The 16,204-nt window shown below is 49.0% G+C and overlaps 1 protein-coding gene across 1 annotated transcript; it reads right to left on the bottom strand.

The window, feature by feature from the left end:
* Positions 1-64: 64 nt before the first annotated feature.
* LOC116225741 (uncharacterized) lies at positions 65-15,927 on the bottom strand. Its single transcript, XM_031588278.2, has 9 exons — positions 15,033-15,927; positions 10,128-10,595; positions 9,258-9,393; positions 8,024-8,112; positions 7,243-7,306; positions 6,478-6,566; positions 5,608-5,720; positions 4,744-4,900; positions 65-2,208 (listed from the first exon to the last, which is right to left on the bottom strand). Exons 1-9 carry the CDS (start codon positions 15,343-15,345, stop codon positions 2,057-2,059), a joined length of 1,581 nt encoding a protein of 526 aa, XP_031444138.2. The 5' UTR covers positions 15,346-15,927; the 3' UTR covers positions 65-2,056.
* Between the last annotated feature and the right edge of the window lie 277 nt (positions 15,928-16,204).

The raw sequence follows: 16,204 nt of genomic DNA, 5'->3' as shown, positions 1-16,204 counted from the left end.
TAGATATTTTTGCAGGTTTTTTTTTTTTTTTCCTTAATTTATTTTTTAGTCAAATGCACACTGTTTGAGCATGGTTTGGAAGTGAAAGAACTGGATGTTTTCATACTGAAAACTTGCACTCTGCAATTTCCTAAGAGACTTGCTGGAAATAACACTTAAGGCTCACGTGGAGGTGATAATGGTTGTATATTGGCTTGTTTTCACAGTGTTGCTTACCATAAAAAATTGTCATTTTTTGCAGTCAGTTTCTCCTGTTACAGTGCTGTTTTCTGTTACTCAGAATTTCACAGACTTCAAGTGTTTTGAGCTGCAATCATGCAGTCCTACAAGCTCCATTCAGCTGTCAGTGCTGTTGTTCCTGTTTGGTCAGGTTTTAACTCAACCACATTTTTCTTTCTCAGCCAGGCTTTAGGTCAGCGCCGCTTTCCTTCATGAGTGGAATCTCTGTGCCTGACTGCAGCTGTGCTTCTTTAAGAGCAAATCAGAAATATGCTTTGGCACTGTTGGTTTAGTGTTCTGCTGAGATAACGTGGTGCTGTGTTATCAGGACTCCATCCTTTTGCTGTTCCTGCAGAAAGCCCTGACTGTGCCTACCGAGAAACTTAATGCCTGCGTGCTATGGACAGCATCAGAGAGCCCAGCAGAGGGGCCGTGCACACCCTGTCCCCCAGCTCTCAGGACTGAAGAACAGAAGAGGGTGTTTGGCATCATTTCCTGCAGCCACACAAGCCACGAGGAGAGGGCCCTGTCATGTCCCCAGGTGGTCACTGCTGCAAAGGGCCCATTTCTTCTTAGAACGGGGGATTCTGAGAGCCAGCACATTTCAAGCAAGTAGCTGGGAGTGAGGAGAAGGTGGACGAAAAGACCAAAGCATGAGGACAGGAGGTAACCAGCTTTCAGTGGGAAATGGAGACTTGAGGGCAGAAAGGGTCTTGGGATGGGACTGAGCTTGGTGTGTGATTGGTCTGTGCTGCTGCTGATGCAGGTGGCAGGGTTACCAGCTGCATTACTGCTTACCAGAGAGGATAACACACCTCTCTTCCTGTCCATTTACTCATCTGACAGATCTGAAACAGATCACAGGACTGCTTTTTTTGGTTGTTGTTTATTTCCTTTTTCTTGAAAAGCACAATAACCTCCCCAGGGATGAGAAGAATGAGCAGTGGAGGGCAGCAGCCACTTAACCCCTACCAGCTGGGTTCCTTCAGCTGGCTGCTGCTGCTTTAGCTCAGGGAAAGGACTCCATGAGAAGTAACACCTGCTTCCACCTCCGTGCACACTCACTTGAAAGCACATCTCTCATAATAGTAAGTACTATTTTTACCAGGGCTCTCAGAGCTGATGAAGCACAGCGCTGTGGAAGTGTCACAGCTGGATGATCTGAGCAGGGCTTTGCAGCCTGCCTGGTATGTGAATGAATTTCACTGGAGAAGTAGGAGGAAGGTGTTGCTTCTGTAGCTCTGTGGAGTAATATGAAGCACTGCATTAGAGAACACAGCAGGAAACAGAAGGGACACATTTGTCCAGGAAACGACCATAAGTTCAGCTGTACATGTTTTCCCACAGTTGAGAGGAAGGGGAAAGTTTGGGATTCCTTTTTTTCATTTGACCCTCAATTTCAAGTATAGATAAAGTTTTGAGAACGGCAAATAAATAAGTAAATGTACATATTCCTTAAAGGAAGAATATTTGTGTTAGTTCCTGCTCAGTAGAAACAGTAGTGTTGTGGGAATCCCAGTATCTGCAGCAGCTGCTCCAGCTGTTGAGGTGACTGCTGAAATTTCTTAAGGAAAGGAAAAAAAATATTTATTGCGAGTGGAGCTAGGAATTAAAGGGGAAGTTTCTGCTGTTCAGTCCATTTCATGTAGAACAGCATCCAGCTAGGTTGGTTAGCACAAAAAGTCACAGCTGAAAAATGATTTGCATTTTATATCTCTGTAGTTATTTTATCTATACAGAAATAGGTTAGTGATGGTCAAGCATTTTTCATATATGCACACAGGTGCATTACCCTACAGAAAAGGGAACACAGTGCTTGCAGATAGCATTTCCCCCACTACCAGCCAGCATACACGGGCTCTGTGTGCTCCATCACTCCATACGTTGTGTGCTGCTCTGATCCTCGTGGTAGCAACAGGGACTTCAAAGACTTTGTGCTGTTTTCTTGCCTTCTTCTCAGAATTAGTACAAAGATTATAAGAATTGCACCTGTAAGGAATGTAAACAATGATAGCGAACATTCAAAGAGGAAGGTAAAGCATCAAGTGTTTGTTCTAGTGCTTTCTGATGGCTGTGTTATCTTCTGGTTAATCTAGAAGGAAAAGGTTTTTTACAATAAGGGCGGTGAGGCATTGGCACAGATTGTCCAGAGGTGGTGGGTGCCACATCCCTGGAGGCACCTGATGGAGCTGTATGTGTCCCTGTTCATGTGTCCCCTGTCCCTGGAGTTGGACCAGATGACCTTTAAAGGTCCCTTCCAACTCAATTCTATGATTCTAAACAAAGTGTTTTCTTCTCCTTTGGTTTGAGCGCAGAAAATACTACCTGGCTAACTGTAACAAATCAGCTTTGGCATTTCAGCTTTACCCTGAAAGATGTAAAGAACAGCAGTGGGTTTTAACAAAATAACTCAGTCACTTCCTTTTCTGCTCCTGTTTGCTCTCTGTTCCATGGAACTCTCATTTCCCACCTGGCATCTTAGCAATGCAGACTCGCTGGACTTGTCCCACCCTGCTGAAGGGCCACACTGAGAAATCCTTTTGCTCTGTACAGTGCTTATAATGAAACTCAAGAAGTAACTGACCTAGATCAACTCTGAGTCTAGACTGGGATCAGGACTGTCAGAAAAAATTTCTTTTAGGCTGTGCATAGACATGGAAATAATTGCAAAATATCAAGTACTGTGACATTTCTGTTTGACTGTTTCTGGCAGAAGCATAATCAGGGAAAATTGATCTAAACAGAAGAGCGTGAATCTGTCACTGTGATGCAATATGTCCAGACAAATGCATCCAAACTTGGATTGCGTGAGCAGACAACCTCACAGCAAACAATTAAGCTGTTATCCAGCCGTGAAATGCTGGCTGGTTCCTGTGTGGGCTGCTTCTTTTGCCCCTCTTCTTAGCACACTTTGCCACCCGGGGCTTCACTGAGGAACATTGTTCTGTGACTCTCAGACTTGTTTATCAGAAACGCTGATTAACTGGCCATTGTTACTGCATGGATGACCCCTTCGTGTGCTTCATTTAAAACTACTTTTTCTAATTAATACTTGCTTTAGCTGGCATTTTTCCTGGCAGATTTTTGGACTGTGGCCTAACACAGCAGAACCTGGGCACCTGAGGTGGAGGAGCTTCTGCATGGTCCCTGGTTCGTGATTACATGCCCTGGCCATCCCCAGGGACGGGGCCCAGTCTGGTCCCTGTGGCAGCGCTCCAGCACCTGCCCAGCAGTGCATTTAGTCCTTGTTTATGTCCGTGGGGTCCTCAGGTGCTAAGATAGGACTTTGATAAGAACTACTAATGCTGCTTTGTTGTTGGAGAAGTTTTGCTCCCTGTTTGCTGCGAGGATTAAGATCTGATTGATCTCCCCTCCGCCTTCTAACAGCAGTGAGCTGGACTGGAGGATGAGCGTTTGGGGGCACAAAACTGTTGAGCTTAAAACAGAAACTCGTGGGCATGTGGCTTTCATGCTTTAGAATACCAGGAGGAGATGAAAGCCTCCTGTCAGCAGAGCCGTTTGCACAAGTGGCACTTAACATTGCAGTTCTTTTTATGTGCCTGTGCAGTGATCAGTCTCAGCTTGAACACCCTGAACACCCCTATTCCAGCTTGCTCTTCTGCTCTTTTTACAATCCCTAACAGCAGTGAGAGCTGCTCTTTGCATCATAACCTCTGATCCAACCTCCCCCCCAGACTTGGACCTAAAACTACACAATTCTTACTTTTTCCTTTGTTAGGACTGTGAATGCCAATTTGTTGTTCTGGGATTAGTGTTCCTGGTGTAGCTTCCTTGCTGAAGATTCATCCACCTGCTGGCTTCCTGCCATATCCACTAACGAGCTAATTACTGCAGGTTGCAGGTATCTGCATTTCCCATGCCCAGTGCCTGCTTCCCCATCACTGCACGAATGGCTCATTTTGAGCTGGAAAAGTATTAACTGAGGGCAGGGGAAATGCTTTCAGGAAGGCTGAAGTCTCATATATAGGGAAATTGTCCATTTTCTTTCTTCTGGGCAAAGATACGCCTCTTTTGGAGCCTGTACACACAGCTGCTTCCCAAGGACAAACAACAACCAGATATCTATTATCTTACTCTTATAATGTCCCTATTTAATATTCACTGATATCCCCACCTGCAAATGTGGAAAGGACTATCATTTGCATAGAAAGTAGTGCATAAAAATGACAAGTTGTGTGATGTGGAGGAGGCATGTTTTAAAAGGCAATTTGTGCATTTAAACCACTTTTATCCTGTTAACCACATTATTGCAGCCTGACTCCTGTTTTCATATTACAACACTGTAGGTCACTGTGCTGTCAGGATGGGGGAAGCCTTAAGGAAGAATGGGCATAAGGATAGCTTATGGCTCTGCAGCCCCTTTTGCTAGAAACAAGGAAGGAACACCAGCTTTCTGCTCCCTTTTAAAGGGATGAGCAACCAGAAAGACTTACTAGAAACCCAAATTTAAGGCAACACAGTGTGCACTGTGCAGAGACATAAGCAAAGAAGAGCAATGCTCACCTGCTGAGAAGAGGGCCAGGAGGACTATCACCAGTGGCGTCAGCTGGCAGGAGCTGCCCACCTTGTACAGGAAGACCTCCATGCAGTACTGGGGTGCGGTGCTGCCCACGGGGCAGAAGGCATCAGGAGGGCACTTGATAGGGTTCACATCTGGGCTCTAACCAAGAGGAAAGGTAAATTCCTCAGTACCAAACAATAGAGAAGGTGGCAGGAGGGTAAGTGTCGCCTCAGTACTACATATATAGTGTGTGTGTAGCATGTTCCAGTGAGGCACTGGCACAGGTTACCCAGAGAAGTGGTGGAGCTCCATCCTTGGAGACACTCAAGGCCAGGCTGGATGGGGCTCTGAGCACCTGATGGAGCTGTAGGTTGTTCCTGTTCACTGCAGAGGAGTTGGACTAAATGGCCTTTATGGGTCCCTTCCAACTCAAACGATTCTATGATGCCTTCTTTGGTTTGGGCATGCTGTGAAACCCACTTTACAAAGAACCCACTGCCTTGCTGTCTCAGAATAGATATTAGAAATGACAGACTGAGGCAGAGGTAGAACTAGCAGCCAGCCACCTGAAGACCTGCAATATCCAAGGACCAATAAATGAACCTGCTATCATTGAATTCAGGTCTTGTTGTGTTTTAAACACTTCTGTACCTCATTAGTGGATACCTCATCCCCTAACCATGCCCTCATGCCAAGAGTGGAACAAAGCCAGCCTCCTGGTGCTTTAATTGCAACCCCACTGCTCTACAAGGGCTCTGTCTGTATTTAAGAAAAAGGAAACAAGCTAAGCTAAAATTGGCCTTAATTAAAAGTGTATTAGCTGTACTCGTTAATCCCAGCTGCCAAAGCAGCCAGAGCAGACTCACGGGGCAGTAGTGATTCTCTGGGCACAGGTCACAGCTCTCCTGGCCCCACTGCAGTTGGTATTCCCCTGGCTCACAGGGCTTACAGGCGTCATCACTCAGACCTTTGAACGTACCTAAATAGCAAAAGAGCACATTAGCATCTGGGCCTTTGCAATTGCATATGGATGAGTCTGCTTTCAAAGCCACAAGGAGAAAATGCATGAAATACTTCATGTGCATGACAAAAGCTGAGCCTGAACTTTGGTAGTAGCTGGGTAGCAGAGGGGCAGGAAGGAAAGAACAAAAGCATAGGGAAGGAATCCGACCAATACCTGGTTTCAAATCTGAAAACAGAGTGGGAGTATGGTGGGAGCTGGGTTAGTGCAGAGCTGACAGCTTTAAAGCAAAGGGAAGTTGGGAGCCAGAGGTCAGCAGTGTTTCACCTCCTCTAATTCCAGGTTCAAGCACCTTTCCCAGTTGTTTGGAGCTTTGCTGAGTACAAGGCTGTTTCCTACGCTTTGTGAGAATGACAGGTCAGGGAAGTCATGGTCTCGAAGACATTAATGCTGGTTTGCATGAAATACATCTGGCTGCATTGCTCCAGTGCAGCCCAGCAGAACTCACACTGGAGGAGGGCTTTGCACAGCATGTCCTGCCACACTGGGACAGCTACCAGCACTTTTCCATTGCTTAGGCACCAATGCTTTGCTCAGCTGCTGTCAGCTGGACCGCTCGTGGTTGTAGGGAGCAACATCCTCTGGATTAAAGGACCAAATTTTGGGAAGAAATCCCTCCGTTCTGGCACTGAGGTCACACGCTATCATCACTCTAAACCATGTAGTGCACTGAGGTTGCTCAGCGCCCACAGTCACAACCTGTCACACGACCCACCTGCCCGGCACGGCGTACACCCCTCAGCAGCCTCATGTGGAGCCTCACGCCCAGCAGGACAGGCCAGACACAGAGTGCAGCTGGTGGTGCTGGGAAGGAGAACAGTGAGACAGCACCATGAGCTCAGCACTGAGACAGCCAACCCAACCCAGCCCACCGCCTGCTTCTTTATGCACGCACAGCCCAAGGCTGAATTTTCCACCGTCTACCAATTTTTACCATGTTGTAGGCATTTGTCTATCTGCAGTGTAGTTTCTCCCATATGTATAATTAGGGTTGGGAATGCGATGGCATTTCTATCCTTTCCTTGGTCTTTTATTTGCATGAAACTTGTAGGAACTCGATCTCCCAGCTGGGGCCATTCCCCAGCATACTTGACTGGAACTGCTCAGTAGATGCTGAGAAGAGCAACAGCCCCAGAACTGCTTTTCTGGCAATTAAACTGAACTTTGGCTGCAAAGTTCACCTCTCCCAGGTGCCCTCTTCCTCCTCCGGGGGACAGGAGGTGCCTCCATCTCCCCCAGCCCCCAGCTCAGCTGAGCTGGGGGTTGGGATAGGACTGACCCCAAAGCACACCAGCCAACAGTTGTCCTTCACTTTGCTGCAACACTGCTGGCAGAATCCTCCTCCTTTTGTAGAATCTCATCCAAATCTCAGCACCACCATCCCTAAAGCCTGCAGAGCCCTCTGGCCACTCCTGGTGCTCAGTGGCTGCTACCAGATGTGCTGCCCCACCCCAGCTAAGGTCACACGAGGATTTCTTACTTGCAGAACGATCCAGGCAGGCAAGGCAGACAAAAAGCTGTGTTTTGCTGTGAGCTAAAATAACCTGGAGGAAAAAGGAGAAAGTTCTCAGGATCTTTCCTCTGCCATCCCTGTCCCCATGTTGTTAGTTGTTCCTGTTCTGCAGGCAAACAAATGGGCTCACACTCCCTGCAGTGTGGGCAGGAGGCATAAAAACATGTGCCTTGAGCTACAGCTGAGCAGGAGGGAAGCAAAACCCCCTCCCTCACCTCACAAGAGAAAAGCAGCTTATTAACTTTCATAATTGCATGATCTAGAGGCCGTGCTCATAGACTTCTCTGTGGTCTAATGTAAAAATCCACTGAGTTAAGGCAGTGAGGTGCCACACACTGTCACCCATGACAGCCTCCAACTGCTGCTTATTTACGTTTTTCCTTCCAAACGTAGCAAATGATAGCCAAGATTTGGGTGTGAGACGAGCAGTTTTGTGCACAGATTTTCAAAGGACAACTTGTGCATGTGTAAAGAGCTCTTAATTGGCACCCAGAGTAGCTGTTGCCTTGCATGTGCTATTTAGTATTGCCTACGGTATTAGCTCACTGCAAATGAGACCTGTTCTTTCATTTTTAATAAGAACATCCGTAACCGTGGGGAGAGATATGCTGTTCTATTTTTGGCCTGTACAGAATAACCTGTTTACTCATCGGTGCTTTTAAGTAACCCAGTAATTGCATCTGGCCATGGGTAAAAGCCTGTGCAGTGTGTGATGGGAGCGCATGGGGTTGCATGCAAACAGCCCTACCTTTCTGGCACGCGCTGCAGGCTGTGGCCCCCGACTCGTTGGCATAGTGGCCAGGTGGGCAGGGTGAGCACACAGTGCTGTTGGTAGTGCTGGGGGAATCAAGCAGAGGTTAGCATGGTTTTATCTTACTAAGGCTTCTCTGTGCTCAAGACAGCGGAGCACAGCTCTGTTTCACTAGCAAGTCTAGAAATAGGGAACAGGCTGCCCAGAGGGATTGTGGAATCTCCTTCTCTGGAGATATTCAAGATCTTCCTGGACGCTTTGCTGCTCAATCTATTGTGTGGAACCTGATTTAGCAGAGGGTTGGGCTAGATGGTCTCCAGAGTTCCCATCCGACCACAGAGTTCCCATCTGTGATTCTATGGAAAGGGAACTGAGCCACAGGCACTGCTGTGAGGGAGTCCTGACCTGAAATAACAGGGACTGTGGGAATAGGGATATGCCATATCAGGCCTCTGGGAGGAGAGGGAGGACATCAAGGAGGAGGAAATCTGGTGCATTCATCACCAATAGAGCCAAATCCCCAACCAAAAGCATGTGGGTTTAAAAATCTGTTAGCAGCCAGCCTTTGGAGGAAAACAAAGACATGCTCTTTATTCCTTTGGAAACCCCGGGGCTGAGCAAGATTTGTGGAGGGAAAAAATTAAGATGACAATGGGAACAGAGGCAAATACTTAGCTTAAAACAAAGCTGCATCAGCCACAAAGCTGCTCGCAGCCCAGGGACTCTGGGTTCTCCAAATATCACAGAAATGTGAAGCGCTGCTGATGGAGCCCTGGGCAGCTGTCATGGCTCCTCTCTGTTGCCTCCCTCCTCCTGCTGTCCCCAGCTTCGTGCCACACTCTCCATTGTCACAGCAGAAGCATTTCTGCAGTGCCCTGGGGCAGATCCTGATTTAGTCATGGCTGGGTTTGATGGAGCCCTGGGCAGCCTGATCTGGTGGGGAGCAACCAGCACAGGGTTGGAACTGGGTAGGCTTTGAGACTCCCACCAACCTCAACCATTCTGTGATTCCATGATCTTTTCAAAGGTGTGGCACTGAAGCTTGGCCTGCAGGCCACCCATGTCCTGAGGCACCACAAGCTGGGTTGGACCAAGGCTGGCGCCCATCCTGGCGCAGGGACAGGCCTCAGGCATGGCTGACACCTCAGGGATTTGAGGCACCTGGAGGCTCCAAGGGCTGACAAAATGGGGAGGCATTGTGAGAGAGAACCCAGCAGAGGCCATCACCTACTTGGTGTAACGTCCCTTTGGACACGGCAGGCACTGCTGCTGTCCCCTCACAGGCTGGTAGTGCCCCGCCGGGCAAGGAGCACAGGCACCAGGGTCCACACACGAGCCCTCTGTGCAGCACGAGCAGCTCCAGCTGTCTGAATAGAGACAGAGAGAGCAGGATCAGCACTGTGAGGCTTTACTTCAACCCTCATCCATCCCCTTGTCTTGTCTATGGATCATAGCAATGGGCACAGGTGTTTGGATCCAGCTCCCCCAGCAAGACGGTTTTTGGGGGGTAGAAAATCACATTAATGCTAGCAATGCTGCTGTAAGGCAATCTATGATCCCAATTCTATCAACATGGACTTCTGGTAATTACCAAGACTGCTCTTTCCTCTTCCAATTTGAGGAGAGAGGAGGGTTTTCCTTCTTCCCCACCACCACACAGAAGTTAAAATAAATGCACTCCTTTGATTTCTGATAAATTTACATCTGTGGGAAGCAGAAAACCCCAAAGCAGAGAATCTGCCTTAAGCAGAAACAGCTTTCCTTTGCACGTAGGCAATGCAGCATTCCCACCAGACATGAGCTCTGGCACAAAACAAATCTGAACTGCACAGAACAATTGTGTGAGACTTACAGTGGTGGCACACAGCAGATCCACACCTCCCCCCCTCTGTGCAGAAACCAGTCCTTGGCACTGCAGGAGCAAAGCATGAGCAAGAGGAGAAGGTCTCACTAGGGCAGATCCTGTACACGGCGTGGTGGAAATTACCTCCTGTCCTCTGCAGAGTTACCCTAGAGCATCCACCACAAGCCAGTCTTGCTTTCCTCAGTCACTCCCTTTGCCACCTAGCGTAGGAGAGCTTGGGTGAGCCCTGGCTCTTACCATTGCTGGGAATGGTCCCTGGGGAGCAAGGAGTACATGCTGTCACATTCACTCTGCTGCAGTTTGAGGGCTCGGTGGTGCTGAGGGGTGGAATTGCTGTTGGGACTCCAGGAGATGCAGTTACATCTGGAGGGCTAGCCCAGGCACTGCTGGATGTGGCCATTAGTGCTGTGGGTGCATGAGGGGTGGTTGCAGTCCCAGAGGTGAGCACGGCGATGCGTGGGGTGGTGGGCAGAGCTGGAGTGGGAGGGTTTGTGCTTGAGAAAGCAGATGGCACAACTGTAGGGGTGGTGAGATTTGTCACTGTTGTTGCTGAGAGCATCCCAGCAGCAGATGGGGATGTGGGAGCCGAGGTTGCAGTGGCAATAGGGATTGGTGGAACAGGGACTTGGGTGGTAGCTGCACTCAGAAGTAGCGGGGTTGATGCAACAGGGGCCTGGGTGGTGGCTGTCTGGCCTAAAGCAATACCTAAGAGAAAGAAAAAGAAACACATAATGGTCAACTTATTCTTCTTCTCTTAACGAAGGCTTACCATTAGGTCTTAACCTTTGTGTCCTCATTTGGTGTCCAGAAATTGTCTTTGCTACGTTCCACTACAGAGCAATGCAGAAATACTGGCAGCATCTGAGCATCACCGAATCACAGAATTACTGAGATTGAAAAAACCTTCAAGATCATCCAAGTCCAACTGTCCACCTATCACCAATATTTCCCCACTGAACCATGTCCCTCAGTACAACACCTAAGCATTTCGTGGACACCTCCAAGGATGGTGACTCCACCACCTGCTGCCTGTTTCAGTGCCTGACTACTCTTTAGAAGAAATTTTTCCTAATGTCCAACCTGAATCTCCCTTAGCACAGCTTGAGGCCGTTCCCTCCAGTCCTATTGCTAGTTATGCAGGAGAAGAGGCCAACCCCCACCTTGCCACAGTCTCCTTCCAGGTAGTTGTAGAGAGTGATAAGGTCTCCCTGAACCTTCTCCAGGTTAAACAATCCCAATACTCTCAGCTGCTCCTCATAAGGCCTGTGCTCCAGACCCCTCACAGCTTCGTTGCCCTTTTTGAACACACTGCAGGGCTTCACTGTCTTTCTTGCAGTGAGGGGCCCAAAACTGAGCACAGAGCTTGAATTGCAGCCTCATCAGAACTGAGTACAGGGGGTGATCTCCTCCTTGCTCCTGCTGGCAACACTATTTCTGATACGAGCCAGGATGCCAATGGCTTTCTTGGCCACCTGGACACACTGCTGGCTCATGTTCAACTGACCATAAATGAACACCCGCAGGTCCTTTCCATCCACACAGTCTCCTGCCCCAAGCCTTTAGCTTGGAGTTGTTGTGGCCAAAGTGCAGGACCTGACACTCGGTCTTGTCAAACTTCACCCTTTGACCTCAGCCCAGTAATCCAGTCTGTTCATTTCTCTCCAAATGGCCTTCCTACCCCAGGCAGATCAGCATTTTCTCCCAACTTGGTATCACCTGCTAATTTACTGAGGGTGCACTCAACGCCCTCAAGCAGGTCATCAATAAAGGTATTAAACTGGACAGGCCACAGTACCAACCTTCGGAGAGCACCACATGTGATCAGTCCCCAGCTGGATTTAACTACATTCAGCCCTGGGCCCAGCCATCCAGCCAGTCCTTTACCCATCAAAGAGTGTACCTGCCCAAGCCATGGGCTGCCACCTTCCCCAGGAGAACACTGTGGGAGTCAGTGTCTCACGTGCAGCATCACCTGCACACGAGAGCCCTGTCAAGCACATGCGTTAGAATCATAAAATCATTTACCCTGGAAAAAAACTTTAAGGTGATCCCAGAGCTGAGAGGTCTGACTCTCCAAGATAAAGGGTTGTGAGAATTGCTTAAAACACTTGGTTTTGCTGGTGGTGCTCAGCTTACCCTGAGATCCCTCAATCTGATTTAAGATGCTTGTCAAGTAGCTGCCTGTTTCATCCCTTCTTGGTTAAAGAGATCAAGGAAGAAAAGTCACGGGTTTGGGATTTTTATTTAAGCTGCTCTGGATGCATCCAGTAGCCCAAAGGGAACCTGCCTGTGGGCAGACTAGCTTTGATTCCCAAATCCCTCCCCTGTAAGAGCAGAAGTGATTCACAGCCAAGGAGCTGTAATCTTCAGAGAACTGTGGGGTATTACTGCAGTGCAGGTTGTTTTGCCATGAAATGTAATAGACTGAAATGGTGTCTGCTGATGAAAGCGATCTCAGAAGTACATGATCGCAAGGAATGGATGTTTCTCAGTCTCAGGATGGAGGAAAAGCCTGTAAAACTAAATGCAACAAGTGGCAAGTTTGTATTGCATTCCTAGGTGAAACAAAGCAAACCAAACCCAGCCCACTCCTGCCACCATGGCAGGCACACCACCTCAGATCAGGAATTCAGGGCAGGGATTTCCTCCACAGAATAACCTCAGCTTCTGAAAACACACAGCTTCATACGGCATCAATGTGCTGCTATGGCTGCTGAGTGTTTTTTTCTTCTCACATGCCTTATTATGGTGAGCTACTAACATGTATAAGCAACTCAGGGCACACATCTCTTCCATTCTTTTGGATAACACCTGTTAGGTACTGAAGTCAGAGGTTTGCAGATCATATCCAGCCCCTCTCCTGGGGACAGCTGGAAAAAAAACACCAAGTAGTTCTGAAAGTAAAAGATGTTCCGAATTGTCAGTAGTATCAAGTATTACAGTAATGCATCAAAGTTAGCAGGAAATTGAGCTGCTTCTGGAGCTCATCACATGAGGACTGTTAAATCAGTGTTACTTCAGGATTGACTTCGGCCCCACAAGCATCATTCCCCCAGTAATGCCGTGTTCCCACTCTGGGGCCTCTGAGCCTGCCAGAATCCAGGGAAACCAAGGACTATTTCAAAGGGCTGCTTTAGGAGGGTGATGGAGACAGAAGAGCACAGCTCACACCCAACGGTGATGTTCAGATGAGGAACAATGGGAGCAGGATGACGATGTAGGGCTCAGAGGCTGTCAGCAGGCACTGGGTGGCTGGTGATGCACAGGTCACTGCAAAGATCTTCCCAAAGTGACCTCCTTTGATTTCTTCTCCCGGAGCCTTTGATCTCTCCCTCTTTGAGCTACACCCGCCCACACAATGCTGGACATCTCTGGTGTCAGGGCTCAGCACCACCCCAGCATAAGCAACAACATACCAATGAAGTTGGCTGGTAACACCAGTTGCATTTCTACAGCAAAATCAGGACACTGAATGAAAGAGGCCTTACAAATCTATGATCACATGAGAACAGACTGCTCAGAGGCCTCCCTCCTATGTGTATACTGACCACTTTGTACTCAAGAGCGTAGAAAACCCAGCCTTTCTATAACTCCTGGGACAGGCAGCAGATGAGCACACAGCCATCTGGGCCACTGCCCACATCTTGCTGTTTTCTCCAAAAAGAGAAACACTGAGTTTAACAGAGAGGGTTTTGTTTTGTGTTTGCACAAGGTAAATATCTTAGAGATCAGGAGACATCAGCACTTGTCCTACACAGAGAGAGCGGCTCCCAGCCACATTGCCTCAGCCATGCTTTGACCCAGCACCATGATGCACTTTTCCCCTTGTCCAGCTCATCAGCCTTAACTCAGTCTGCTTTACAAAGAGTCAGACATGAGGATGTCATGGTAAGGTTACTGAACCTTTGTAATGTGCAGGACATGCAGCTCTGCTGACCTGTGAAGCACATGGCAGTGGCTGAGAACTCAAAAAAGGCCTAAGTAGGATGGCAGCCCCTTTGCTTCTCTTCCCCCACATCAATCTGCTATCAGTTCTTGAAGGAACCAATGCTTCAAGCAAAACAAAACATAACCAAGTCATTAGTTGTCTGTTCTTCACCAAAGAAGATCTTTGGTGAACTCCACATGTGAATAACCTACTTCTGAATTTCCCCAAATTCCATGAATGTGCCAGTCTACAGGTTGTGCCTCATCTCATGCTTTATCTGCCCAGACACACAGATACAACAAGGCTCCCAGGTAAGTGAATCATAAAGGTTGGAAAAGACCCCCTCCTGCCTGTAAAGGTTGGAAAAATACCATCGGTCCAACCATCAGCCCATCCCTGCTAACCATGTCCCTCAGTGCCAATCTCTGAGTTTCTTGAATGCCTCCAGGGATGGTGACTCCACCACCTCCCTGGGCATTTTAAGATGAAAGGTTATGGCCTGAGAATTGCTCTGAGAAGTTTTCACAGCATGGGGACTTCAGGGTCTCTCTGGCCCTGCCCTGCCCCAGCAGGGCCACCACCAGCAGGATACTCACAGCCAGGCAGCTAGTGAGATCCCACAGCCTCTCTGGCCCCTGTGCCAGCGCCCCAGCACTACCCAGCACAACAGTGCTGCCTGGTAGGCAGGGAGAAAGGAACTGAGGAGCTCTGTTCCAGCTCATGACCAGTTGGAGCCAAGTCCCCATCCACTGAGTGCCTCAGAGCTGCAGGAGCAGGGACATAAGTACAGAAATACTCAAGCACTTTTATACATGCTCCTGGGATGCCCCAGTTACCAAAACACCCCCAAGAAAGGGAATGTAGTAGCATCTTCTTCCTTTGGGTTTCAGATAAGGCCACAGCGCTCAGTCTGCAGAGTAACTGAACTTACTCCCTTTTCTTTAAAAAGCACCTGATGGAGCTGTAGGTATCCCTGTTCACTGTAGGCACTTGGACTAGCTGGCCTTTAACAATCCAACTCAAACAACTGTATGATTCTGTGACTGTTAGGCTGCTCAGCCCACTCCCAGCACTGCACATCTTTAAGGTGCTGCTCCCAGCACTCCCCCCTGCCCACCCCACACTCTCAGAGGCCAGCGGTTTCACCAGCACACGCTGTGTCACCATGCCCGGCACCCAGCCCTACAAAGCAAAGCAGCACTGGGAGGGCTCACCTGTCAGACATGCCGTGGTCAAGCTCCAGAGCAGAGGAGAGGGCCAGGTGCTCATTTTCCCTGAGCACGAACAGCTCGCAGAGGGGCCGGGACAGCAGCTGATCTCCCTCACTGAGCTGCTTATCCCGCACCGCTCTGTGCTCAATGTCGTCACCTGACTGCGATCATGCGGCTGGGCCGGATCAGCCTCCCCCAAAAGAGGGGGTGTTTGCGCACAGACGGTGCAGCAGGTCTCAATGAGGTCTCCTGGAGGTGCAACGCAAGCTAAGCCTGGAGCAGAAGAGTAAACCTCTCTTCCCATGCAAAAACTCATGCAAGAGGAGCAAGGCGCTAAGGAAAGAGGAACAGGCAGAACTGGGCTGGGCTGCAGGCCAGGCCCTGTGATCTCCTCGGGGGGAAGGATTGCACTTCTAGATACTCGGGGTTTCCTGCAGCAAGAACAACTCAGGAAGAACTGCAGCTCAAAGCTGTTCCCATTTTAACTGAGACAATCATAGCATGGTTTGAGCTGGAAGGGACCTTGAAGCCCCTCACCAGATCAGGCTGCCCAGGCCTCACCACCCTCTGAGTGAAGAATTTCTTCCCAACGTTTAATCTGAATTTCCCTTCTTTAGGTTAAAGCCATTCTCCTTTGTCCTATCGCTATCAGTCAGTGTAAAAAGTCAGTCCCCCTCCTGCCTGTAAGCTCCCTTCAGGTACTGGAAGGCCACAATGAGGCCTCCCTGCAGCCTTCTCTTCTCCAGGCTGAAAAAGCCCAGCTCCCTCAACTTCTTCCCCTAGGAGAGGTACTCCAGCCCTTGGAGCACCTTTCATGGCACTCCTCTGGACCGGCTCCAGCTGCTCTGCATTCTTCCTGTGCTGGATATGCAGACAAGCCCCACCACAACTCAAATCGCAGCTCTGTTGAGCTCAGCCTGTTCTGAAAACACTGAACTCCAGCTGGAGGTCTGCAGAACAGGGGAGATATGCATTACATGCAGCATCCTGCCAGCATCACAGCCCTTCTCAAGCCCCTTCCCAGTTGATTGACCTGAGCAACATACAAGCACCCTCAGCTGCCAGCCTCCAAGCTGCATCGGTTTCTGTCAATGGTTCACTCAGCCCAGAGGAGAGCAGCTGAAGGGAGGCCTCATGGTGGCTGCAGCTCCTCACAGGGAGCTGGGGAACAGCGC

The sequence above is a fragment of the Phasianus colchicus genome, chromosome 4 (genome assembly GCF_987193195.1).
Source record: "Phasianus colchicus chromosome 4, bPhaCol1.hap1.1, whole genome shotgun sequence".
Classification (NCBI taxonomy): Eukaryota; Metazoa; Chordata; class Aves; order Galliformes; family Phasianidae; genus Phasianus; species Phasianus colchicus.
Note: the sequence above shows the minus strand (reverse complement) of the source record. Positions and strands in the feature narration are given on the sequence as shown.